At 52.1% G+C, this 26,327-nt stretch overlaps 1 protein-coding gene across 17 annotated transcripts in view; it reads left to right on the forward strand.

Annotated features, from left to right (window-relative positions):
• Positions 1–26,327, forward strand: part of FNBP1 (formin binding protein 1) — an 878,539-nt gene that overhangs the window by 273,152 nt on the left and 579,060 nt on the right. For all 17 annotated transcript variants that reach the window (XM_078646220.1, XM_078646221.1, XM_078646222.1 and 14 more), the window contains one exon: positions 16,889–16,945. In XM_078646220.1, the coding sequence (XP_078502346.1) occupies positions 16,889–16,945 (57 nt within the window). The remainder of the gene's footprint in view (positions 1–16,888; positions 16,946–26,327) is intronic.

The following is a 26,327-nucleotide window of genomic DNA, read 5'->3' on the forward strand; positions in this document are numbered from 1 at the left end:
AGGCTTGAGTCTGGTATGTGTGAACTCGTGTGAGTGAATGCTGCGCAACGGTGTATGCAGCATGTATGTGTCTAGTAGCGAAGCGCCATTTCTAGACATGGCTGTACGTGTGCTGTGAGGGTGCTGGCGTGTGATTGGCTGGAGCTGGCTGGCATGCCAGGCTCCAGGAAGTCTGGATGGGTCTGCCCGGTGGTGAGTGGGAGATTAGCATGAGTGATGTGTGGGAGGAGTGTACCTGTGTCCTGGATGGGCTGGGTTTTCCCCACACAATGCTGGCTCCGCCCCCCTGTGGTGTGTCTAATGACCCAAGCCCTGCCAGTGAATAGAGAGGGTGGTTGAGGTAAACAGAGTACTCAAGAACCAGCTGCGACTGGTTCCGCCCCCACTCTGCACCTTCAGACAAAGGAATGCACTGTATAAAAATGGGGCTGTGTCCCCACTGAAGTTGTTCTCTTCCAGGATCCTGAGGGGGCTGTTGCTGCTGCTGCTGGGCCAGAGGACCGCCACTTGGGGTGTCTCCCTGCCTGGAGACCCAGTGTGCTGGCTCTGGGCCCAGCTTTGCCCCCTTGCCTGCCCAAGGACCTCTGCTGGGCTTGTTGGCCCCTAGCGCCTGGGAGCGCTTTGGATTGCCTTTTTGGGCGCTGGAGAGCGCTTTATTGAGACCCAGCGCTTAATAGCGCTTTATTTGCCACTTTAGCGCTAGAAGCGCTTTATTTATCAGCTGAGCGCTGGGAGCGCTGTCACTGCCCCTCCGCGGCTGCCCACGCCGCTTTTGCTGATTTTGGAGTCCCCTGGCAGGTGCCCACCCTGCCCGGGACATTGCCGCTGTTTCGAATTTATAATTTACCTCGAGGGAGGCCACCCCTCGGTAAATTCATCCCCCGCCTAGAAGTGCCTGAAACGGGCCGCCGCGCTGCCCGCGACGACCCGGAAGTGCAAGGGCCCGTCGGCCAATCACAGCGCGGCCCCGGGGGAAGCGACCGGAAGTCCCGCCCCGCAGCCGCGACCTGGAAGTCAGGCAGGCCGGGGGCAGGAGAGAGGCAGGCGGAAGCTGCTGCCTGCCGGGGCTCCCGAGGACGAGGGAGAGCCCTGGAGAGAGGGAGAAGTGTGAGAAGGGAGCCCCCGAGGAGCGGGAGCTCCTGTGAAGAGCCGCCGGCCAGAGGAGACGGCGCGAGACCGGTGAGTGCCCGCCCCTCCCCTCCAGAGCGAGTCACTTGTGCCGAGAGGCCTGTGGGGCCTCAAGTGATCCCCGAGTCCACTGAGGACTCCAACGACCGGCTGAACCTTTGCTTGATGAGCCCAGAGAGGCTCGAGAGCGCGCCCTTGTGTTTAGAGCCTGCGAGGCTCAGGGGCATAGCCTGGTGTTTTGAGCCCAGAGAGGCTCTGAGGGTGCCATTCGTTTTGTGAGCCCAGGGAGGCTCAAAAGCGCCACAATTGGTTTGCGAGCCAGAGAGGCTCAGGGGCCATTTATTTCACGAGCCCAGAGAGGCTCAGGAGACAGTCAGTGGGGCAGAGCCTAGAGAGGCTCCCACGTTGGCCCCATCCTCATCTCCAGCTGCCCAGCACTTCGTGGGCAGCTGCCACGTTTAGGCCCTGACATTGGGACACATGGACAGTCACAGGTGGTGACTTGTGAGATTGGCGCAATTGTTATTGCTTACACCTCTGAATGTATTGTGATGCATCATGTGTTTTCCCCCTTACACCTCTGAATGAATGTTATGCATTGCATCATGTGTTTTCCTCTTACACCCCTACAGGTATTGTAATACATAGGTGGTTGTTTTCTCCCTAGTACAGGTGGTGCTAGTGAGATCCTGGTTACCAGTAATTACTGGTTGTGTGCTATTTTGTGCTATATTCTATGTACTAAGTACTATTTCTGAAAGTGCTACTTCTGATTCCTGACAGTGGTCCAGGTGGCCCTGTCTTGTACATATCCCCTGTAAATTCTGCCCGTGCCTCTGGCACATTGTAAAGTGTGTGTTTTATCTAATGTGTTTTGGTGTAATACAAAGGCTATTTTTTATATAACCTTGTGTGGAGTTTCCTTTGTGGTGGGCCTTTGGTTGTTGTTGCTGGGGTGCGTGCGCAAATACTTAGCCTACATCGCCTCCAAGTTTAGCCTTGCTGCTCGCGCCACGTTACCTAGAGGGTGAGTAGGGGTTATCTTGGCGTGTAACTCCCTTGCCCTGACTTGGGTGTGGTGGTCTCTGACTGACTTTGGCGAAAGCCCTGGCCAGCCGGGGATCCCATTTCCAACATTGGCGGCAAGCGGTGGGATAAGGATTTGTGTTTGCCTTGTACCTTAGTAGCGGCTGGCTGCACCACAAAACTCTGCATTTTAGATGACCACATTTTAAGGGGATTGTTTTTTTGGAAGTTTCATATTTTCTTCTCCTGAAGGTATCATTGTGCAATTGTGTCCAGTGCATTTGTTCCCCTGCCCCGCGCCCAGAGTCTGGTACCTGTGTCACTTGTGGTCAGGTTGAGAAGTCAGGGGTGGTAGAAACTGCCTTACTAGTCCGAGGGGGGGGTTGTGTGTGGATGAATGGTGTGTGGCACTAGGCAAGTGAGTGTGAGTTCTCTGGGGTAGAGAGCTTGCTGAATACCTTGTGAATTGTGTACTCCTGTGTTAGCTCAGACCCCTAGGTTCCCTGTGTGATCTCTTCACTAGAACGTCCGCCAGAATGGTGCCTGCTTTTGATGTCTGTGATCTGTTTAGATACAGTATGGGAGAGTTGGTAAGGTTCTGTGAAGAGAGAGACATAGGGGTGGATGAGTTAGACACTCAGTCCGAACTTAGGAGCAGCCTGATCCTATGGCAAAAGTGTCAGTGGGACCTTGAGCGCAGTGAGGAAAGGGCCCGGGCTTCACACCAGGAGGGTGGTGGGTCTGTGGGGAGCCCTGAAGATTCAGAAGAGGAGGAAGAAAATGATAGCACAGGGACGCCAGCAGATAGTGAGGACCCCATAGATAGGGAGTCCCTTGCTGGGTCCAGCATAGGAGGCAGCGCCTCATCCCTTTCCCTGTCCCCAGAGGAGCTGGAAGATAGGAGGAGAGAAAGGGAGCACCAGCTGGCTTTAGAGAGGCTCAGGTTGGAGCATGCCCAGGCTATGGCACAGCTGGGCATTAGAAAGCAACAGCTAGAGACCGAGAGGGTCTTAGCGCAGGAAAGGATAGAGGAGGCTGAGAGGGCCTCCACCAGAGGCGAAGTAGCTCTGGAGGGTAGACTATCCCCTGCGCGCAGTGTTGAGTTTCTGGATCCCCCAGGGAGGGTTGGGTCCAGTGGTGGCAGCTATTTAGATTCCAGTGTAGGAAATCCCAGTCCCAGTTCCCCCAGTCTGGTACCTGTTTCCCAAGAGGAGGAGTATAGGTTGAAATTCAGGGGCAGTAGGAAGCTGCCTCACCAGTCGTGGGAGAAGTTTGAGGATGAATGTTGTGGAGCACTGTGGGCTTGGGTAGAGGTTCACACTGACTCTGATTTTGAAGTCTTGTTTGATCTTATTGTCAAAGAGCAGGTGCTCAGTGGTTGTTCGCCAGAGTTGCGCCAACACCTGTTGCAAGTTGGATTTACTGATACAGAGTTACTGGCAAGGGAAGCCGACCGCTGGGAAAGGGCCAGAGGTTCTCTAGAGTCATTGGTGAGTGACTCCAAAAGTAGTGGTTCAGGGATCTTCCAGCCCAGCGTGGTGGAGGAGGCTCAGTGTAGCCCAGCTAGGTCCCAGGATAGCGAGGAGGGTGTAGGGGCTCACTGCCTGGCTCAGTGGAGCAGGAGTGAGGGGGAGACCAAGGTTCCCCAGACGCCCGAAGCCCTGCCTCAGGACTTGGATGGTTTCTTGAGGGAACACCAGGTTGGGGACCTAGGCTGTCCTGTTAGTCCACTTGAGGAGGATCTCCTAGTGAGTAGAGGACCTGGAGTGTCTGTAACCAGAGCTCCTGTGGTTCTAGAGTCTGGCAGTACCGCTCCGGTAGGGAGGGTACAGGAGTCCAGAGTGAGGAGTGATTGGGGGAGTTCCCCAGTGGAAGGACCAGTGGGTCAGGGACTACCCAGTTGGGCTAGGTTCCCGTGTAGTGACCATGGTGACACCACTTCTGGTCTGGGGGATCGTCACGCACTGTCAGGTGGACAGAGGGCGGGAGATCTGCGCCAGACAGACAGTCACGCAACAGATGTGACATTTGTTAGCCTCAGGGGGATTGCGAGTGAATCCCCAGAAGTCCTGGAGTGCCAGGCAATTGTTCCACCGAAGGTTCTAGACCAGAGGTTGGGAGGCCAGGTTCAGGATCAGCCTGACCTGAAGGGTAGGACGACTGTAACCAGTGTCCTGACCGGTTCTTCTTCCAGAGGAACTTCTCCAGGTGGGAGAGGGCAGACCTCTGGAAGGGGGTGCAGAGGGTGGGAGAGCCCACCTCTGACCCCGGTGCAACCTGAGTGGATAAGTCCTGGGTTGGAATGGCGTTCTAGGGGTACCCCTCGCAGAGGGAGGAGGAACCCTAGGAGAAGAGGTAGGGGGAGGAGAGCCTTCCCCGAGACTCCTGGTCCGCCTGAGGTTGTAGGCCCTCGGCTGGAGTACCAGTGGCAGTCTAGTCCTGTCTTGCAGACAGGAAGAGTGGAAAATGGCTCCTATGTGCCAGGGGTTACTACCCCCCGCTCTGCGAATTGGCATGGACCCGTGGCACCTGGGTGGCCCAGGGCCTGGTCCTGGCCGCGGACAACTTGGGAGTACCAGTGGGGTAGCCCAGTTGGTCCAGACAGTGTGTTGAGAAGGAATCCCATGGGTTCACCGTGGCATAGAACAGGAGGGTGTCCCTGCAGTTGCGGGCCCGCGTCCGTGTTCTATCGCCCCAAGCAGGGAAGTCCATCACGGTGGTGATTGGTCTCCCCTGCGTTTTGGCTGGAAGGGGGTTATGTTGGACTTTGGCCCTTAGGGCAGGTTCACCCCTAGACTTTTTGCTTGAAATGGTGACCTGGAGATGGTGATTTTTGGATTCTGCGCACTTTCACTGTGTCCCAGTGGAAAGTGCGTGCGCACTCTGAGTGCATGTGCTGAGCTAGGCCTGCCCGCCCATAGGAATGCATGGGGAATGTATGTGTCCCTGGTAGTTCCTGATGCGTGGGGTGTACAGGCTTGAGTCTGGTATGTGTGAACTCGTGTGAGTGAATGCTGCGCAACGGTGTATGCAGCATGTATGTGTCTAGTAGCGAAGCGCCATTTCTAGACATGGCTGTACGTGTGCTGTGAGGGTGCTGGCGTGTGATTGGCTGGAGCTGGCTGGCATGCCAGGCTCCAGGAAGTCTGGATGGGTCTGCCCGGTGGTGAGTGGGAGATTAGCATGAGTGATGTGTGGGAGGAGTGTACCTGTGTCCTGGATGGGCTGGGTTTTCCCCACACAATGCTGGCTCCGCCCCCCTGTGGTGTGTCTAATGACCCAAGCCCTGCCAGTGAATAGAGAGGGTGGTTGAGGTAAACAGAGTACTCAAGAACCAGCTGCGACTGGTTCCGCCCCCACTCTGCACCTTCAGACAAAGGAATGCACTGTATAAAAATGGGGCTGTGTCCCCACTGAAGTTGTTCTCTTCCAGGATCCTGAGGGGGCTGTTGCTGCTGCTGCTGGGCCAGAGGACCGCCACTTGGGGTGTCTCCCTGCCTGGAGACCCAGTGTGCTGGCTCTGGGCCCAGCTTTGCCCCCTTGCCTGCCCAAGGACCTCTGCTGGGCTTGTTGGCCCCTAGCGCCTGGGAGCGCTTTGGATTGCCTTTTTGGGCGCTGGAGAGCGCTTTATTGAGACCCAGCGCTTAATAGCGCTTTATTTGCCACTTTAGCGCTAGAAGCGCTTTATTTATCAGCTGAGCGCTGGGAGCGCTGTCACTGCCCCTCCGCGGCTGCCCACGCCGCTTTTGCTGATTTTGGAGTCCCCTGGCAGGTGCCCACCCTGCCCGGGACATTGCCGCTGTTTCGAATTTATAATTTACCTCGAGGGAGGCCACCCCTCGGTAAATTCATCCCCCGCCTAGAAGTGCCTGAAACGGGCCGCCGCGCTGCCCGCGACGACCCGGAAGTGCAAGGGCCCGTCGGCCAATCACAGCGCGGCCCCGGGGGAAGCGACCGGAAGTCCCGCCCCGCAGCCGCGACCTGGAAGTCAGGCAGGCCGGGGGCAGGAGAGAGGCAGGCGGAAGCTGCTGCCTGCCGGGGCTCCCGAGGACGAGGGAGAGCCCTGGAGAGAGGGAGAAGTGTGAGAAGGGAGCCCCCGAGGAGCGGGAGCTCCTGTGAAGAGCCGCCGGCCAGAGGAGACGGCGCGAGACCGGTGAGTGCCCGCCCCTCCCCTCCAGAGCGAGTCACTTGTGCCGAGAGGCCTGTGGGGCCTCAAGTGATCCCCGAGTCCACTGAGGACTCCAACGACCGGCTGAACCTTTGCTTGATGAGCCCAGAGAGGCTCGAGAGCGCGCCCTTGTGTTTAGAGCCTGCGAGGCTCAGGGGCATAGCCTGGTGTTTTGAGCCCAGAGAGGCTCTGAGGGTGCCATTCGTTTTGTGAGCCCAGGGAGGCTCAAAAGCGCCACAATTGGTTTGCGAGCCAGAGAGGCTCAGGGGCCATTTATTTCACGAGCCCAGAGAGGCTCAGGAGACAGTCAGTGGGGCAGAGCCTAGAGAGGCTCCCACGTTGGCCCCATCCTCATCTCCAGCTGCCCAGCACTTCGTGGGCAGCTGCCACGTTTAGGCCCTGACATTGGGACACATGGACAGTCACAGGTGGTGACTTGTGAGATTGGCGCAATTGTTATTGCTTACACCTCTGAATGTATTGTGATGCATCATGTGTTTTCCCCCTTACACCTCTGAATGAATGTTATGCATTGCATCATGTGTTTTCCTCTTACACCCCTACAGGTATTGTAATACATAGGTGGTTGTTTTCTCCCTAGTACAGGTGGTGCTAGTGAGATCCTGGTTACCAGTAATTACTGGTTGTGTGCTATTTTGTGCTATATTCTATGTACTAAGTACTATTTCTGAAAGTGCTACTTCTGATTCCTGACAGTGGTCCAGGTGGCCCTGTCTTGTACATATCCCCTGTAAATTCTGCCCGTGCCTCTGGCACATTGTAAAGTGTGTGTTTTATCTAATGTGTTTTGGTGTAATACAAAGGCTATTTTTTATATAACCTTGTGTGGAGTTTCCTTTGTGGTGGGCCTTTGGTTGTTGTTGCTGGGGTGCGTGCGCAAATACTTAGCCTACATCGCCTCCAAGTTTAGCCTTGCTGCTCGCGCCACGTTACCTAGAGGGTGAGTAGGGGTTATCTTGGCGTGTAACTCCCTTGCCCTGACTTGGGTGTGGTGGTCTCTGACTGACTTTGGCGAAAGCCCTGGCCAGCCGGGGATCCCATTTCCAACACCTGGCCAGCCAGGGATCCCATTTCCAACAATTATCCTCTAATTCTTCACAAAGAAAAACACACATTTTCTCTAAAACGTATCTTTGTTTTGGTTCTTCCCACTGATGGAAGACATCCATAACAGATTCTAGCTCATATCTCGTTGGGTCGGTAACCCATTTATGTGCCAAATGATCCAATGTTTCCTTCTCCCTAGAATCAGGCAATTGACTACGCAATTGTTTACGTTCTGAGGCAGGGGTTACACTCGTTGCTCCAAAGAGAGGATATAGAAGACTAGCAACAGTGTCAGTCATTCTCTGTCGAACAGAAGGAGAAGTCGACAAAACGGGAGAAAGAGCAGATTGAGAAAAAGGCAACGCAGGAACAGTAGTGGAAGAGGTAGCAAGGACAGGTGAAAAGGTTACAGGAGTTAAAGTCTGAGCAGGTAACGAAACAGGTAATAAAGTCAGTGGCCCTTGAGGAGGAGGCAGGACCACAGAAGTAGGAGCCACCTGAAGAGGAGCTGGTGGTTGTGGAAGAACTTGAGGCACAACAATCGGGGGTTGCACAACTAAAGGTTGCGGAGGTGCTGTGGCACTATGCGCATAGGGGGGTGGCGAACTCAACAAATGCGACATCAGGGGGTCTTTTTCAAGTTCTTTTGCTGCATCTTGCTGAAGAGGCGGCAAAACTGGATAACATTTATCTATTACCATTTTACGTTGTCTGTGCAACTGTTCACTCATCTGTTCTTCTTCGTTATCTTTAAACTGCATAGCAGCTTGCATTATCGAGATACCCCTTTCTTTCTTATTTTTCTTCGCTAATTTAATTTCCTTCTGTTTGGCTTCCTTACGCCATAGGCGGAAAGAGTCAAACATCGCCGGCCGGGCTTTCTTCTTAAAAAGTTTAACTTCTAGATTATCTAGGATTTCCGTGTCAAAGCTACCATATTGGGGCCATTTTAAAACACCATCTTTTCTGGTGAATTTGATCCACATTTCATTGTATGTGATGGGGCCTACTCCATGCTTCACATACAGTTCATAAGTTGGAGTTCCAATCAGAGGAACTGGACACGAGTCCTCCAATCGGGAATCCCTATTACAACCAAGACAAAACAAATTTCCAAGTCTGCTAAAACCAGGCATCTTCGCTCTCTAGTCTAGCTTCAAACTTCAAAGGATTATCGAATATGATATTCTCGTGAATACACGAGTCCTTCGGCTTTGGTACTTGCAAGTTCCAAATCAAAGATCCCAAAGGGATACCCAAACTAAGAACCAAACTAAGGACTGGGAGACGCTCCACTTATACTTAACTGAGGTATCGATGATGTCACCAGAAGACTCGTCTATCGTTTCGCTCTACCAAACGTCAAGGGTCCAAATCAGGGCGATAGTCAGAGCAGCAGTCCTTCGTAGCCGTCGGGAAGCGGGGAACCTCGCAGCAAAGACTTTCGGACCACGTCGACATGCAGGGGTCGATGAAGTGGCGGCCTTCCTCCAGAATTTTCTCACGAAGCTCCTCACGAACCTCTGGCTTGGACCGGTACCGCTGATATCGCCCCACGTTGGGCGCCAACTGAAGTACTGGGTTTTTCAGAACCGGTACTGAACCGGTAACCCAGCGGTGCCAGGGACAACACCCAAAGACTTCGGGTACCTCCTGATTCAGACACAGAAACTCAGAGTCTTCTAGGTGAAGTCAAAGATCAAATTTATTGGCTGCAACCAAGTAACAGGCGTCCTAGAAGTACAACACGGTGTATGTTCTTAGGAGACTGTTCAATCTTACAAAGCCAGCCTTCTCTTTTTATACCAAATATTAAGCTTTAGGCAAACATTCTTTAAATTTCAGTTGACCATTCACATGTTTTCACTACAAAGAAAAAGCAGAGTCATGATGACAAGCCCATATTTCAGTTTGTTCAGCCCACAATAAATTATCCGGCAAGGCTCAGTTTTCTCATCCGATATCAACGGACCCCCAATAAAACCGGGCACCTCCTCCTTGTAAAGCAAGTCATAAAGTAGAAAACAGGGACAGGTGTGTGCGAGATTAGGTGTGGTTTGTGTGCGATGAAAGGTTTATGGCATGTTGTGCCTTGATACTATCTTGTTCGGCCAATGGGAGAGGAACTGACCGAACAGGTTTGGCCTTGGGCAGTGGAGTCAGCTTGCCCAGGTCACAGGGAAGTCAGAAGAGGTGTACGTGTCCTTCAGAATCGAGTTTGTCCTTTAGTCATCTGGCCTATGTGAGGGCAACTCACAAAATGGCTGCCGTACACAAAATGGAAGCCGAGGGTTCAGGACGAAAATTACGATTTCAGAGTGAATCGTCACTCGAGCATGATGAAAATGCTTGTGCATAGTGTACTAGCCATTCTCGGTCTTCTGATATCAAATTCGTCATGCTACGATGATTTTTATAACACGAGTCCAGAATTTTCAGTACCACAGAAGGGGGGCCTGGTGGGTCGAAGGGGGACCTGAGAGGGGGCCTGGTGGGGCGAAGGGGGACCTGAGAGGGGGCCTGGTGGGGCGAAGGGGGACCTGAGAGGGGGCCTGGTGGGGCGAAGGGGAACCTGAGAGGGGGCCTGGTGGGGCGAAGGGGGACCTGAGAGGGGGCCTGGTGGGTCGAAGGGGGGCCTGAGAGGGGGCCTGGTGGGGCGAAGGGGGACCTGAGAGGGGGCCTGGTGGGTCGACGGGGGCCCTGGGGAGGAGGGGGCCTGGTGGGGCGAAGGGGGACCTGAGAGGGGGCCTGGTGGGGCGAAGGGGAACCTGAGGGGGCCTGGTGGGGCGAAGGGGGACCTGAGAGGGGGCCTGGTGGGGCGAAGGGGGGCCTGAGAGGGGGCCTGGTGGGGCGAAGGGGGACCTGAGAGGGGGCCTGGTGGGGCGAAGGGGACCTGAGAGGGGGCCTGGTGGGGCGAAGGGGGACCTGAGAGGGGGCCTGGTGGGGCGAAGGGGGGCCTGGTGGGTCGAAGGGGGACCTGAGAGGGGGCCTGGTGGGGTCAAGGGGGACCTGAGAGGGGGCCTGGTGGGGTGAAGGGGGACCTGAGAGGGGGCCTGGTGGGGCGAAGGGGAACCTGAGAGGGGACCTGGTGGGGTGAAGGGGGACCTGAGAGGGGACCTGAGGGGGCCTGGGGGGTCGAAGGGGGACCTGAGAGGGGGCCTGGTGGGGTGAAGAGGGACCTGAGAGGGGGCCTGGTGGGTCGAAGGGGGACCTGAGAGGGGACCTGAGAGGGGGCCTGGGGGGTCGAAGGGGGGCCTGAGAGGGGGCCTGGTGGGGCGAAGGGGGGCCTGAGAGGGGGCCTGGTGGGGCGAAGGGGGGCCTGAGAGGGGGCCTGGAGGGGCGAAGGGGGGCCTGAGAGGGGGCCTGGTGGGGTGAAGGGGGACCTGAGAGGGGGCCTGGTGGGGTGAAGGGGGGCCTGAGAGGGGGCCTGGTGGGGTGAAGGGGGGCCTGAGAGGGGGCCTGGTGGGGTGAAAGGGGGCCTGAGAGGGGGCCTGGTGGAGTCAAGGGGGACCTGAGAGGGGGCCTGGTGGGGTGAAGGGGGACCTGAGAGGGGGCCTGGTGGGGTGAAGGGGGACCTGAGAGAGGGCCTGGTGGGGCGAAGGGGGGCCTGGTGGGTCGAAGGGGGACCTGAGAGGGGGCCTGGTGGGGCGAAGGGGGGCCTGGTGGGTCGAAGGGGGACCTGAGAGGGGGCCTGGTGGGGTGAAGGGGGACCTGAGAGGGGGCCTGGTGGGGTGAAGGGGGACCTGAGAGGGGGCCTGGTGGGGCGAAGGGGGGCCTGGTGGGTCGAAGGGGGACCTGAGAGGGGGCCTGGTGGGGCGAAGGGGGGCCTGGTGGGTCGAAGGGGGACCTGAGAGGGGGCCTGGTGGGGCGAAGGGGGACCTGAGAGGGGGCCTGGTGGGGTCAAGGGGGACCTGAGAGGGGGCCTGGTGGGGTGAAGGGGGACCTGAGAGGGGGCCTGGTGGGGTGAAGGGGGACCTGAGAGGGGGCCTGGTGGGGCGAAGGGGAACCTGAGAGGGGTCCTGGTGGGGTGAAGGGGGACCTGAGAGGGGGCCTGGTGGGGCGAAGGGGAACCTGAGAGGGGTCCTGGTGGGGTGAAGGGGGACCTGAGAGGGGGCCTGGTGGGGCGAAGAGGGACCTGAGAGGGGGCCTGGTGGGGCGAAGGGGGACCTGAGAGGGGGCCTGATGGGTTGATGGGGGTCCTGGGGAGGAGGGGGCCTGGTGGGGCGAAGGGGGTCCTGGGGAGGAGGGGGCCTGGTTGGGCGAAGGGGGACCTGAGGGGGGGCCTGGAGGGGCGAAGGGGGTCCTGGGGAGGAGGGGGCCTGGTTGGGCGAAGGGGGACCTGAGAGGGGGCCTGGTGGGGCGAAGGGGGACCTGAGAGGGGGCCTGAGAGGGGGCCTGAGAGGGTGCCTGGTGGGGCGAAGGGGGGCCTGAGAGGGGGCCTGGTGGGGCGAAGGGGGACCTGAGAGGGGGCTTGGTGGGGCGAAGGGGGGCCTGAGAGGGGACCTGAGAGGGGGCCTGGGGGGTCGAAGGGGGACCTGAGAGGGGGCCTGGGGAGGAGGGGCCTGGTGGGGTGACGGGGGAGCAGTGGAGAGAAGAGATTGGAGCCCGCTGGGTGCTGAAGGAAGGCCTCAAATGAGAGTGAGGTGGGAGACCGCTCTCAGACCTGCTGCTGGTGAAGGAAGGCCTCAGAGGGTGAATGGAGGACAGAAAGTGACCAGCAGCCTCAAGAAAAACTGTCATAGCAGCCCTAATACCTTCTAGGCTTGACTTCTGCAATAGCCTCTATGCTGTACCAACAAAACTATCCTAAAAAAACTTCAGACCGTTCAAACACTCAGCAGCCCTAGAGTCTGTTGTTGTTGTAGTTAGAAGGACTTGTTTCTCCGCTTGCAAGTGGCTCATTTTGACGCAGAACTTTAAACAGTAATTTTATTTACAGTAAGTATCAATAAACACCGATGCTGGAGCTGATCCTTCTTTTCGACAGCAGCGTGTTGTTGTGGGGTCTGCTTGGTTTTAGCTCGTCTTCCCAGACCCTGTGTTTGCTGGACCAGTCCCAATGGCTCAGCACTGTGGCAAAAGGAAAACCATTCGGTGTGCCCAGACCCCGGCATCAGGCGGAAGACCAGGACCGCCAGGGGTGTATATTGGGTGGGCTGCACGTGCGCATCACAGTCTGGCCCCACCGCCAGACCGGAAGCCTCTAATCACCACTTCTCTCATGTGGCTGTTCCAGCCCAGAAGTGACCCATCTGTCACCACAGTCCGCTCCGGTTGGGGAAGAGAGACTGGTCTGCCACTGACCCAATCGCGGTTCGTCAGCCACCACTGTAGATCGTTTGCAGTTCCCTTCGAGATCTGGACCAGATCTCAGAGATTCCCCATATGCTGTGCCCACTGGAAATTCAAGGCCCACTGCAGAGCCCGCATGTGCCAATGCGCAAGTGTCATTAGCCGGATGCAGGAGGCCATTAGGCTCAACAGCCTCCGAGTCGGACTCACTGAAATCTAAAATAGGGGCTGACACATCAGAATCACAGTCTAAATATCCTGTACTCGCCGCAGCCCTGATGAAAGGGAGCTTCTGAGAGGGAGTCAGCTGTGACTTTGACATGTTGAATGCAGGAGGTCCGCCATAGTCTGGAGGTGGGAGACGACAGCCTCGGATGAGCCTGCCTTCAACAGCCAATCGTCGGGGTAGGGTAAGACTGGAACTCCCGACCTCTGCAGATGTGCTGCAACCACCGCTATCACCTTGGTGAACACCAGAGTGGCGCTGGTAAGGCCAATGCTAGCGCAGCGAGCTGAGCATGCTTGGGGCCCACCGTGAGTTGCAGGTAATATCTGTGGGCAGACCAAATGGGGATGAGGAAATATGCGTCCTGCAAGTCCAACAGTGTCATCCAGTCTCCAGGGTCCAGAGCAGACAGGACCGGCACTAGGGTGAGCATTCTGAATTTCTCCTTTGGGAAGAAGTTGGGAAAGCGTGGTCTAGAATAGGACAGAGGCCTCCATCATTTTTTGGAACCAGAAAGCAGCAGGAATAGAAACCATGACCTACTTCTGATGCCGGCATCCTCTCTTTGGTCCCTTTGGCAAAAAGGGCTGACACTTCCTGACAGAACAAGGAGAGGTGGTCTTCCGTCAACTCTTCGTAAGTGGTTGTCATGGGTGGGGGTTTCTAGGAAGGGTTTGGAGTAGCCTCTCCAGGTAATTTGTAAAACCCACTTGTTCGATGTGAAGAACTGCCAGTAGGACAGGTGATGGCGTACCCTGCCTCCCACTGGATGCTACACTATTGGCATAAGAGCAAATTAAAGGGGTTTTGAGCCTGCAGCTGCCTTAGGGTGGTGGACTGACCCAACCTCTGGCTGGTTTCCTTGTGTGGTCTGTGGTAATCGCGGCCATGAAAAGGCTAGGTCTTGGAGTCATGGTCAGGCTCCAAGAAGCAGAAGCAAACCAAATGTGGGGCTGTGACAGACACCTGCCTGTGATAGGTATCACATGGCTTGAAACTTGTAGGCTTTTTATGGGACATTCCTAGCACACAGGTGAATAATCTTTAAAATATGGTTAAAAAAGGTTAGTCAGAAATTGACTAGGGGTAGCTATCTCATGAACTGTGATGATGGGCACGGAAAGGAAAGCATTGATGTCAGCGTGCTGGTGTGGCGCCTATATAGGTACCGTGCATTTCCCATCCTGCACGGCCGACGTGGAGCCGGAGGACACCACCTACTTGTCTGACGCCTGGGGATAAATCTACGATAAGGAATCTGTGTTTAGAAGTCTCTATGAGATGTATATAAAATAATTTTCATCACCTGTTTGGGCCTGTTAGGGTCAGGAAGGGCCTCGAGGCAAAACCCCTGTTCCTCTGAAACGTCCAAGGAGAGATTTGATCATATGCCTCACCCAGGACCCCATACTGCCAATCCCCCAAACACATCTAGACATAGATATCCCTGACAGGTATATACCATTCACACAAGACATGGATCCAACCATGCACACATCCCACTATTATCACACACCCTCAGACTACCTACAGAACACACATTCCAAAATATGTTCATCAACACTCTCTCAGTAGTGCTCCAGGCACCAGACATCACAGTCCTCATCATCTGTCACATGCTCTCTACATCACAGAAACATGGTCTTGTCCACAATTTCTCCCATTCTAGACGTCCTTCTTCTCACAGGCCACAGCATCCATCGTGTGGACTACGCACATGACTGCCTCACTCATGGGGAAGAACATGGTTTAAAGTAGTTTAAGACGGTAGTAAAAAGTACTGGATTTAACTTCTGTGGGTCAGCACATTTTTGGAAAGATCATATTTTAGCAGAAGGAGCACAAGACAGTAAAGCAGTACATTACAGCATCGAGGAAACTGTCAGCGACTTAGACATTTGATGCCCTTAATGAGAAACATAAGGGACCAATTTGTCTTACGTTGTAAGTTGGACAAGATGTGTGAGGAACTTTGGCTAATGGACAAACCCACCACTGAGTGATGTAATTGCAACTGCTAATCGTGTGGTGCACAGTTGTGTAGAAGAATTGAAAAATGAAAGGAAAAAGAGAAGATGTGGATGTGGTAGAAACAAAGAAAGGAGTGACCGTGTGCCAACTGGCAAATGTATTTGATGGCAGTAGTTTCAGATGTGGTACACCTGGGCACAGGGCACGCAACAAGATCTGTGTTTGTAAAGAGAAGAGGTACCCATGACTAATGTTCGTAAACCGGGGCTAATGAATCAAGTGTGAAACATATACATTTAGAAAAATAAGATTAATAATTCTGGACCTAAACAACCAGCACGATACAACACAACCAATACAGTGTAAATTCAGCCTGTCTAGTGCACAATGGACAACCACAAATACTGTTTGTTTCCTTATTTGAATTTTCTTTTTATTATAAATAACCAGTAGAAAAATTATCATAGCAATTAAACTTATCAAAAAGTTTTCTTGTAGCCTATACAAATTATATAAAGGTGTTGCAATTTTATTGCTTATTTACAGTTTTAAAGTTCAAGTGTAACTTTCTATATTCATTAAACTAAATAACACATTTACAATGTCAGAACAATATTCGATGATAACATGGCTTTAATTTTGGTAGATCCTACTCACCTTGCGGCTATCAGCCTTCATCAGGAAGCCATGAGTATATTTCAATAGAACCTAAACAGGGTGCATATAACCAAAAATCCATATTAGTGCTGAGAAACGGTCCTATATACATAGAATAGCCTCTTTGACAACATGAGGTCAATGACCATACTCAGTCAACTACCAATAAAAACTACTAGTCGTTACACATTCATTAAAAACAACCTAACCAAAAAACCTAAGTAGATTTGTGACACTTAATCTATATCACCCACATCCCGTCACCAAGTGAGCATTTCATTGCAACAAGATTTGTCCGGCTTCCAGGATAGTGTGTAACTACTTGGCCATTTTGTGAAATGTTGCAGGAGCGGGGGTAAATCGAAAGAGTGCGTTAAGTCGTGTGTGACAAAGTTGTGTTGCAGGTGGGTGGGAAGTGCAAATGGGAATCTCGGCCTAAGTGAAGATTGAAGGCATGCGATTGCAGGTTAAGTTTGACTTGTGTTAAAGATTCAGCTTTTATTTCACTACAGTATTACAAAGAATACTGAGGGTAAGGTGTCATTGCTGAAGATCGATATGCAGCCAGGAGGGTATGGTAGGCATGTCATCCAAACGATTACTTACATGACTCCATTGAATAGAAGACGCTATTCTCTCAATGTCAAGTGCATGTGGTAGTACCAGCATCCTGGGTTGGCCCAACCAGAAAGATTTGTCGGCGTTCCTCAACCGCAATGCAGACAGCAGGTCTCCAAATGACAAGCCTTAGTGGGACGTGAAGTCTTCCCAAAACAATATCCTGAAGTGTTTAGCTCAAAATTAGAATGTCTAAAGAATTGTTCCCACCAGATTAAATAAAAGAAAGGTGCTGCTGCAGTTCTGTTGAAGGTGAGGAGGAAGCCCTTGAATGTGGGGGGGGGGGGTGCGGGGGGAGGGAGATGAACTGTTGAGGGTACACGAGAAAGGTATAATTGTCCCAGTGGAGGTAACCGAATGGTCGGCCCCTATGGTGGTGGCCAAAAGCAAAGTGGGGCCATTAGGCTGTGCATAGACTTCAATGGGTTGAATAAAGATGTTATTTTGGATATGTTCCCCCTCTCCAATCTTATATAGATGCAGTTGACAATATTGGATGACAAGTTAATTATCAACTTGAACTTGGTATCTACATTTAATCTGGGTTTAAGTCCTTCATCACTTCGATGAGTTCGTTCTAGTGCTTAAGGATGCTGTCCGTACTCCTCTCAAGGGTTTCTGTTTTTTAGAAAGTGATGCACATACTACTGTAAATTTTGTATTGGAAGCATTCATGTGGTAGACGTAGGAAATTCTCACAGAGGCTTAATTTTACTTTTTTTGTTTTATTGCAGGAATCTATCAAAGAAGTATCAGCCCAAGAAAAATTCCAAGGAAGAGGAGGAGAACAAGTGAGTGTGTTTAGTAAGCTAGTAGTCGAGCATCATCCATTCACAGGCAGCTACCCATCCTAAATCCTACTTATTCGCCCTCAGGTTGTGTGGCATCCTTGCCCAAAACATCCCTACTCACCCCAATTTAACTCACCTCGACTCCCATTAAGGCTTGGGTGCTATCCCTGCAGAGATCTCTCCCACGTTTTGTACCTCGACTTCCCCACAAGCTCATGTGCCACCACCTGTACATGAATTAATTCCCCACTTTTGTTAACTTGATTCCCAAACCATCCCCAGTGACCACCTCTTGATTGATCTTGACTCCATTACAGGCTCAGGTGCCACCTGTCCCCAACTCTTCCCCAGTCACCCCCACTTCACTTCTCTTGACTCCCTCCCTAGCTCCTATGCCATCCTTGTCCTAACCATCCATCTCTCATCCACTTCAGCTTGCTCTCTCTCTGGCTCATGTGCCAGCTGTCCCCAAATACTCCAGTCACCCACACTTCACTGCCCTTGACGCCCTCCCACAGCTCCTATGCCATCCCTATCCAAACCATCACCTCTTCCCCTACCTCAGCCGCTCTCTGCCCCACAGGCTCATGTGCCTCCTGTCCCCAAATCATCCCAGTCTACCCCACTTCAGTTCGCTTGACTAGTTACCTGATGTCATTGTTGCCCCTGCCTGCTTATGAGGTCAGTGCCCCTTTACGACAGCCTTGTCCACTTGCTGCCTATGACGTCAGTGGCCGTGCCCCTCCCTATGACATCAGTGGCCACTTGTGATGCCATTGTGCCCTCTCTGCCTGTGGTACAGTTGCCCCCCTTGTGACACTGTAGCTCACTCTCACGCCTCCTGCGCTCTCTTCCTGCTTATATTGGAGCTCCCTGCTGATGAAACCTGCTTTCCTTTCAGTGCTTATGTCCTCTGGCTTCCATGTGAGCAAAAGCATCTCTAAAGTGGCCATGTACGTGTATTTGCACACCTAGGGCCCTTGATGCCAGGAGCACGGTGCAGAGTTAGCACTTTTACCAATAATGCAATGCGCTGGCAATGATTTGTCTGTTGGGTCAGTTACAAGCTCTGGACATTGCTTCGAAGCTTCATATTTAGGTTGAGCCGAGTGTTGCAGCACATGTGCTGCTCGCTCTGCGAGGCATGCTGTAGTGAGGTATGTTTTAGAAGTGGTGTGGAAGCTCCACCCATATTTTTCATTGGCTGGTGTCATTGTCCATTGTAAACGCTGGCTTCCGATTGATAATGAGGCTTCTTAGTCCCTCCTAGTTAACGCCCTGTCTCCATTTGTGACCGCCCATCAGGACTGTATCTTTTACTTCCGGCGTTACACTGTTTCCTTCATTAGTCAGTAGGCACTTTATTTTTTTCATTCAGCTTTGGCAATGGCAGCGACAACTTGTTCTTCCCTGCTCCTACGACCCCCTGATCACCAATCACGATATATGGATTCGAACGAACGCTGATATATTTACAAGCATCTTCCTTCTTTGCGCTGGAAAATTAAAAAGCAAAATTAGGAAAGACGGCTCAACAGAAAGAAATATTTGTGGTTGCGCCAGCACAGCAGGTTAATGTGGCTGTAAATAAACCTGTGTCTAATGTGAAGGGCACGAGGACAGAAATGCAAGGAGGGTGGCTCCGGCTTTTCATCTTTTTGTGGTTGATGAAAAGAGCTCAGTGGTGGCTAGTGTTGTGTAAAATAAAACGCCTGTTATTCGGAGCCGGTGTCTTGCACCACGGGGGCCGAACCGGGAACCCTGGTCCGTCCAAACCCTGGGTGTCTTTGGCGATTGTGAGACTGGCTGAGTTACTGTCCCACCCTCGGCGTCTTTTGTACTGAAATGCATCCATTTATTGCCTCACTGATGACATCACTGATGACATCATCCAGTAAATGTGTGTTTCTGAAAAGTAAAAATGTGTTTTATATATTGAAGAATGAGTGGATGTATGAGTGTCTGGATGAAGGATTTAGTAGGTGTGTGACTGACTGTATGAGTGAGGGATTAAATGTGTCTTACTGAATGCATTGGTCAGTGATGTCATTTGAGATGTCATCAGTGATGTCACTGACCATGTCATGAATGATGTAATATGTGACATCAGCAGTGGATTGCGGGCGCGCGAGTTATAGTGAGTCCAACTAACTATAACGTGGGAATTTCAATGGTTTTGTATGAGTAAAATGTTCAGCTAACTATAACTGGTGTGAAACCTATGGTTTTTTCAGTGAATTTGAAAGGTTTTTTAAATGCTAATTCCTAACTATAACGAGTGTGAAACCTATGGCTTTTTCAGTGAATTTGAAAGGTTTTTTAAATGCTAATTCCTAACTATAACGAGTGTGAAACCTATATTTTTTTTACTGAATTTCAAAGGTTTTTTAAAAGCTAATTCCTAACTATAACGTTTGTAAAACCTATGGTTTTTTCAGTGAATTTCATAGTTTTTTTAAAAGCTAATTCCTTTGTATATTGACTTTGTAACCTACGATTTTTTTTATTAGCTGTTTTTTATAACTATTAATTATATATATATATATTTTTTTAAAACAATTTGTTCAACGTATACTTTTTTTATCATTTTTTCCTGGTGCGCTCAGGGTGCGCGCACCGGTAAGCTCTCCCGAGAGCGCTATTGCTGCGTTCGTAAAAAAAAATATGTATGAAAACTAAATAATAATGCAAGACATTCAGTACCATACTTATAAAAGCAGTATTTTTGATTTTCCTCCGAATGAAAATGATTTTGCATTTCCGTAAAGCTACCAAAACGTCACTGACGTGCGCCGCGTAAGCGCCCCCGGAAGCGCCTACGTTCGCGCCGCGTAAGCGCCCCCGGAAGCGCTCCGGTGCGCGCAGCGTAAGCGTGTCAAGTCATGTGACCTTAAAATAACTCTTTTCATTGGGTAACAGTTTTTTTTTTACAACTAATGAAAACCCCACCCTTTTCCTTCACTTCTTCTTTCACTTTGGTGAGAGCAAGACCTCTTTTTTTCTGTGCTAAGGATTTGTGGAGAGATTGGCTGCCAGAGCATCCAGCAGCAGTGAGGAGTCAGATGGTTTCATCGATGAAGAGCCTCCTCAGCCGAAGGTGAAAGAACATTTTATCTGGAAAAAAATTTCTATACCTGAGGGGCATAAAAAAGTAAATGCACCAAAAGTTGAATGCAAAATCTGCCAATCTGTACTTTCCTGTGGAGACCCCCGAAAGAAGTACAGTTTTGGTAATTCAACTATGATTCGTCATGTGCAGAGGAGGCACCCCCAGAACTATGCCCGGGAGAGTGTCAGGGCTCTGGCACGAGAAGCACCAAGGGATGGTGCTTCTACTTCAACTGGAGGAGCAACTGTTTCGGCGAGGGGGCGACCAGAACAGCTCATCCCAAATATTCAGCCTGTTTTTAATGAGGCCACAATTAAATGCAAACATTGCGATGCTCTACTTTGTTATGGGGAACAAAGTATTTTGAACATTAGAAGCTCTTGTACTATCGCTGCGTGTAAAACGCTCCTTCTGCATTTTAACTCTTAAAATAATTAGCTTATCTTGTTTTGCGCCGAGCGACCGCGCTCTTTTATTTTACTTTGCCGCGCCGTTTAGAGGGAATTTTAGGGAGCTCTTACCCACATTTAAAGTGTTGCACACCCACATTTTGTGGGATAGAAGGGACTCGGGGGCACTGCACAAGCTTCGCGCCGGTTTCGAGCGCCATTTTGGAGTGGGGAGAAGGTCCTTCCACACTGAGCGCCATCTTAGGTGAGGGAGAGCCACTCGCCCTGCCAGGACCACGCATTGGAGGAGGAGGTAATAAAAGTAGGACCTCCTACCTCTCTTAGTCTGATTAGAAGCTCTTGTACTAGCGCTGCGTGTAAAACGCTCCTTCTGCATTTTAACTCTTAAAATAATTAGCTTATCTTGTTTTGCGCCGAGCGACCGCGCTCTTTTATTTTACTTTGCCGCGCCGTTTAGAGGGAATTTTAGGGAGCTCTTACCCACATTTAAAGTGTTGCACACCCACATTTTGTGGGATAGAAGGGACTCGGGGGCACTGCACAAGCTTCGCGCCGGTTTCGAGCGCCATTTTGGAGTGGGGAGAAGGTCCTTCCACACTGAGCGCCATCTTAGGTGAGGGAGAGCCACTCGCCCTGCCAGGACCCACGTGATACCCCCGCAGGCCATTTAAGATGGCCGTTAGACAGGTGCGCAGCAACGGTGCGCAGCGGGTGCGCCGTAGGGGCGCCGGAGGTGCGCCAGAGGTAAGCCTGTTTGCGCCCGTTCGCGCTACGGACGGGCATAGGGCCGCCACCTCTGGCCACCCGCACCCTCCCCGCTTGGTCTATTCTCGGACGGATTTGCTGGTTTTGAGACCGTCCCATGCTCCCTCGACACAGAGACCCACTGTTCCATCTCCGCCCCAATCTCTGTCGTGTGGATTGCTCAATGTTCGGTCGCTCTGTAAGCACCACACGGAGATTGCCTTTTTGGTTGATTCATCTGGGCTGGACGTGCTGTTTTTAACGGAAACGTGGACTCGAGAGGATTGCCTAGTTGAACTAGGTTTGGCCTGTCCCCCGGGTTTTAAAATCATCCATACCCCTCGGCCGAAGAATCGTGGCGGTGGAATTGGTATCATTTACCGCGAACAGCTGGACGTCATCCAGTTTCAAATCTGCGAGGTCTCGGGTTTCGAGCTAATGGGTTTTTCCTTCAGAAACCTGGAGAGAACACTGATTTCGGGGGTGTTGTGCTATCGGCCGCCGGGCTCGGCCTTCTCTCTGCCAGAGTTCCTGGACTTAGTATATGATCTATCAAACACTCACTTGAATCTGCTAGTCTTGGGTGACTTTAATCTATGGCAGGGGGGTCCTTTAGACGGAGCGTTTACTTCACTCTGTCAAGCCCTTGCTGACATCCAACTGCAGCAACTGGTCTGCTCGGCGACTCATAGGGGCGGTCATGTTTTGGACTTGATTTTTGCTGGCGCTCATTCGGCAGTGATTAATGACATCTTAGCCCAATGCTGGACCGACCACGCGCTCGTAGTCTTTTCCTTATGTTTAGGGGACCATTCCTCTGAGGCCGCCGGGGTGGGACTCTCGAAATTGGGCCGACCTTGGTCCCGACTGCTCAGCTCATCCCCTTTGCCCTCCTTAATACCTGCTAATTTCTGTTTGAGGAATTCAGTGGAAGAAAGCTATTCCTCCTTGTGCCGGTCCATTACCGACTCGCTTGACAAGACGGTGCCCCTCCGCAGGGCGAGAGTGAGGGTGAACCGAGCTTTTCCTTGGTATACGGAGGAGCTACGACATCTGAAGCTGAGCTGTAAACGGGCGGAGAGAGTGTGGAGAAGGGAGTACTCCTCCTCGGCTAAAGCCTCGTTTAGACTCGCACTGAGAGGTTATAAGGATCAGATCAAGCGGGCTAAGGCGACCTTCTTAGAAACCTCCCTGACGCAGGCGCCTAATAAATCTCAAGCCTTGTTCAAAATTGTCAAGGACCTGTCACATCCTGCTTGCGCGGCTAACTCGGTTTGTGCGTCACAGGCTCTCTGCGACTCGTTGGCACTTGCTTTCGAGGAGAAGACCGCTACGATCCTGGAGGGCTTAACACACCCCTTACCTGCGGCTTCTAGTCTGGGAGCTCCGGTTGCCATGCCCAGTCGACCTCGGACAAGTGCTGCTGACCCGGGTCTGGGAGCTCCGGGCAGTTCACCCAGTCGACCCCAGCCGATCGGTGTGGGAGCTCCGGTGGAGCAGCCCAGTCGGGCACTGTTGCCCTTGATCTGGGAGCTCCGGGCAGCTCACCCAGTCGACCCCAGCCGATCGGTGTGGGAGCTCCGGTGGATCTGTCCAGTCGACCCCAGACGGGTTTCGTCGCCCTTGGTCCGGGAGCTCCTGACAGTTCACCCAGTCGACCCCGGCTGAGCTTTTTCCCCTCTCCTTCCTTTGAGGAATTCTGTAAGGTGGCTCATTCGGTGTCCTCAGGGTCTCCGCTTGATCCGCTGCCCCCCAAGTTCTGGAAGGCCTTTCACGTAGAACTTTTTCCGCCTTTGTTCTCGATCTGTCTCCAATCCTTGGAGTCGGCGTCGGCGTCGGTGCCAGAGTGCTGGAAGTTAGCAGTAGTGTCACCTCTGCTAAAAAAGCCAACTTTGGATCCGGCCTGTCTCTCCAATTACAGGCCGATCTCTTTGCTCCCTTTTCCGATTAAGATCCTGGAAAAGTGGGTGACCCGCTCACTCTCTGGCTTCCTGGAGAACATCGGGTGGTTCGATGAGGCCCAGTTTGGCTTCCGCCCTGGACACGGGACGGAGTCTGCGCTGGTGACCGTGTTGGATAATCTTCGTTCGCGTGTCGACAGTGGTCGGGCTGCCTTTTTAGTGCTGCTCGACATGTCGGCCGCGTTCGACACGGTCTGCCATCGGACCCTGGTCAGGAGGCTGGAGGAGTGCGGGGTCACCGAGGGGGCTAGAGATTGGCTAATATCCTATCTTGGTGGCAGGCAACAGTTGGTCTCACTTCCGCCATTTAGCTCTGAGCCAAGGAGTATAGGACAGGGGGTTCCACAGGGCTCGGCCATCAGCCCTATATTGTTCAACCTGTACCTTCGGCCTTTAGTCCAGCTAATAAAATCTTTTGGTGTCTCGGCATTTAATTATGCCGACGACACCCAGCTGGTCTTCTCTCTGGAAGGGAATAATGCGGTCTCGCTGGATACTTTCCATCGCTGCATGGCAGCCACAGCGGACTGGCTACGAGCTAACTCCCTGCAATTTAATAGCTCGAAGACGGAGGTGCTCCACTGTTCTACTGACCGGATTCCGCGGGCACTCCCTGAGAACTTTTGGCCCAGCACCTTCCTGGAACCAGTGCTGGCATCGGAATCAGCTCGTAACCTGGGGGTAATGTTTGGCCCCAACCTACAACTTGACATACACGTCAATAAAACCACTGCGACGTGTATGATGCTGCTACGCATGCTATGTAAAGTTCTGCCTCTTCTCCCCGCCCAAGCCAGGCCGGAAGTAGTCCGTGGGACCATACTAAGTCGTCTTGACTATTGCAACGGACTTCTTCTGGAGGCTCCAAAAAATCTGATAGGGAACCTACAGCGGGTGCAGAACATGGCCGCCAAGCTGGCCCTTTCCCGCCCTAGGTCTAGCTCTTCCACTCTTGCTCTTCGAGATCTGCTCTGGCTCCCGGTAGGTCTGCGGGTACAGTTTAAAGCGGCATGTTTGGTGTTTAAAGCTGTACACCTTTTGGGCCCCATCCCTCTGCAAAATATGTTTGCATGGTACTCGGCTCCACGGCTCCTGCGGTCTTCATCGGCTCACCTTTTGGTGGTGCCAAGGTTTCAAAGAGTGAGGATTGGTGGCCGCTCCTTTAGTGTGGCAGAAGCCAAATTTTGGAACTCCCTCCCACTTTCTCTGAGGAGTCACAAGGACTATTTTCCGTTTAGGAAGGCTTTAAAAACTTACTTATTCCCTAAAAATGCTTGCGCGGATATAGCTGTCAAAGTGCATGGTTCCTTGATCAAAGCGCCAGGATGCCCTCTGGGTGACAGGTTATGCGCTCTATAAATATATTAAATAAATAAATAAATAAATAAACATTGTTCGTGCATTAGAGAACCACCGCTGCCGTCCCCAGCCCTAATTTTGTTTATTTTTTTTTTGCTCCTGTTGAGCAGTTTGCCATTCCCTGTTTTTGTTTTTGTTAAAAGAAAAAAGAAGAAAAAAAAAGTTCTTTTTAGAACTACCTCCAATTCTCAAAAAAGAGCTGTATTCTTAAAAAAATGAAAAAGAGTAACTGAAGCGGAGTGCAGTGAGAGAGGAGAGGAAAATGAGTGAGAAAGCAAAGAAAGGGACGAGAGGGGAAGGGAAGTGAAGTAGGGGGACTGAAAGAAGGTGAGTGTGGGGAAGGAGAGTGAGGAGAAGGAGTGAACAAGGGGAATGAGGATAAGTGAAGAAAATGTAGTAAAGGAACGGGGGTGTGGAAGGGTAAGAAAAGAGCAGTGATGTTTAGGAAAGAGTGGAGATACAGACTGGATAAAGACAAGTGAGTGTGAGACAAGGTGAGTAAGGGAGTGAAGAGACAGAGAAAGTGAAAGAAAAAGTGAGAGTAGAAGACTGAGGGCCTCATTTATGAGGCCATGCGTCACTTTTACGCCGCGGTGCGTCACTTTTTGTGACGCATCAGTGGTGTAAAAAATGCACCTTGTTGAGTCATATTTACAAAGTGACGCATCTAGGTAGATGCGTCACTTTGTAAACCCCTGCGCCACATTATACCTGCGCCAGGTGTAATGTATGCAAAGGGGGCGTATTGACGCAAGGAAGGTTCGTAGAAGTGACGCAGTGAAATCTATGAGATTTCACTGCGCACTTTTAGGACGCCATTGCGTCAAAATCTTGTGCCTGCCTCACAGCAGGCATAAGACTGACGCAGGCCCTTTCACATGGGGCTGGCCCCATGTGAAAGGATGCATTGCTGGAGTTGCGTCACTTTTGTGACACACTCCAGCAATGCGTCACTTTTGCGCTTACAGATACGTCAGAAATACTGACGTATCTGTAACTCCTTGCGACATAATGCGTCATATATTAAATATGACGCATCAGGAATGTCGCAAGGAGAGAAAGTGAAAGAAAAAGAGAGAGTAGAAGACTGAGGGCCTCATTTATGAGGTCATGCGTCACTTTTACGCCGTCGGTGCGTCACTTTTTGTGACGCACCAGTGGTGTAAAAAATGCTCCTTGTTGAGTCATATTTACAAAGTGACTCATCTAGGTAGATGCGTCACTTTGTAAACCCCTGCGCCACATTATACCTGCGCCAGGTGTAATGTATGCAAAGGGGGCGTATTGACGCAAGGAAGGGTCGTAGAAGTGACGCAGTGAAATCTATGAGATTTCACTGCATTTTTTTTGCCCTTCAGGGTCCTTCTAGGCCCCCCTCACAAAACCTAGGGGGTCAGGGGGTGTCTACCCTGCCCCCTTTTAATAATTTCCCCCTTTCTTTTTCACCTCTTGTGTCTCGATTCTACCGAGACACAAGATGGCAGACTCTCCGGACTGTTTAGAATGTTGACAGACACCCGACAGCCAATCAGCTTTCCGCTCGCGCACTCCCGTAGCGCGCCGGTTGCGCTCCCCGGTACGCGTACCGGTGAGCGCTCGGAGCGCGCCTATAGATATATATGTGTTTTTGAAGTTAATTTAAAAAAAAAAACACTGAAGCAATTTTCACCAAACATAGCAAAGGCACATCTGCGTACCAGTCCCTACAATTTTGCCAAGTTTGGCGTAATTCCATTCAGCGGTTCGGGCTGTAGACTTGTCAGACCCCCCTTTTTTCTCAGCCCCCACTTCACGAATCC

This window comes from Lissotriton helveticus, chromosome 5_1 (genome assembly GCF_964261635.1).
Source record: "Lissotriton helveticus chromosome 5_1, aLisHel1.1, whole genome shotgun sequence".
Lineage (NCBI taxonomy): Eukaryota > Metazoa > Chordata > Amphibia > Caudata > Salamandridae > Lissotriton > Lissotriton helveticus.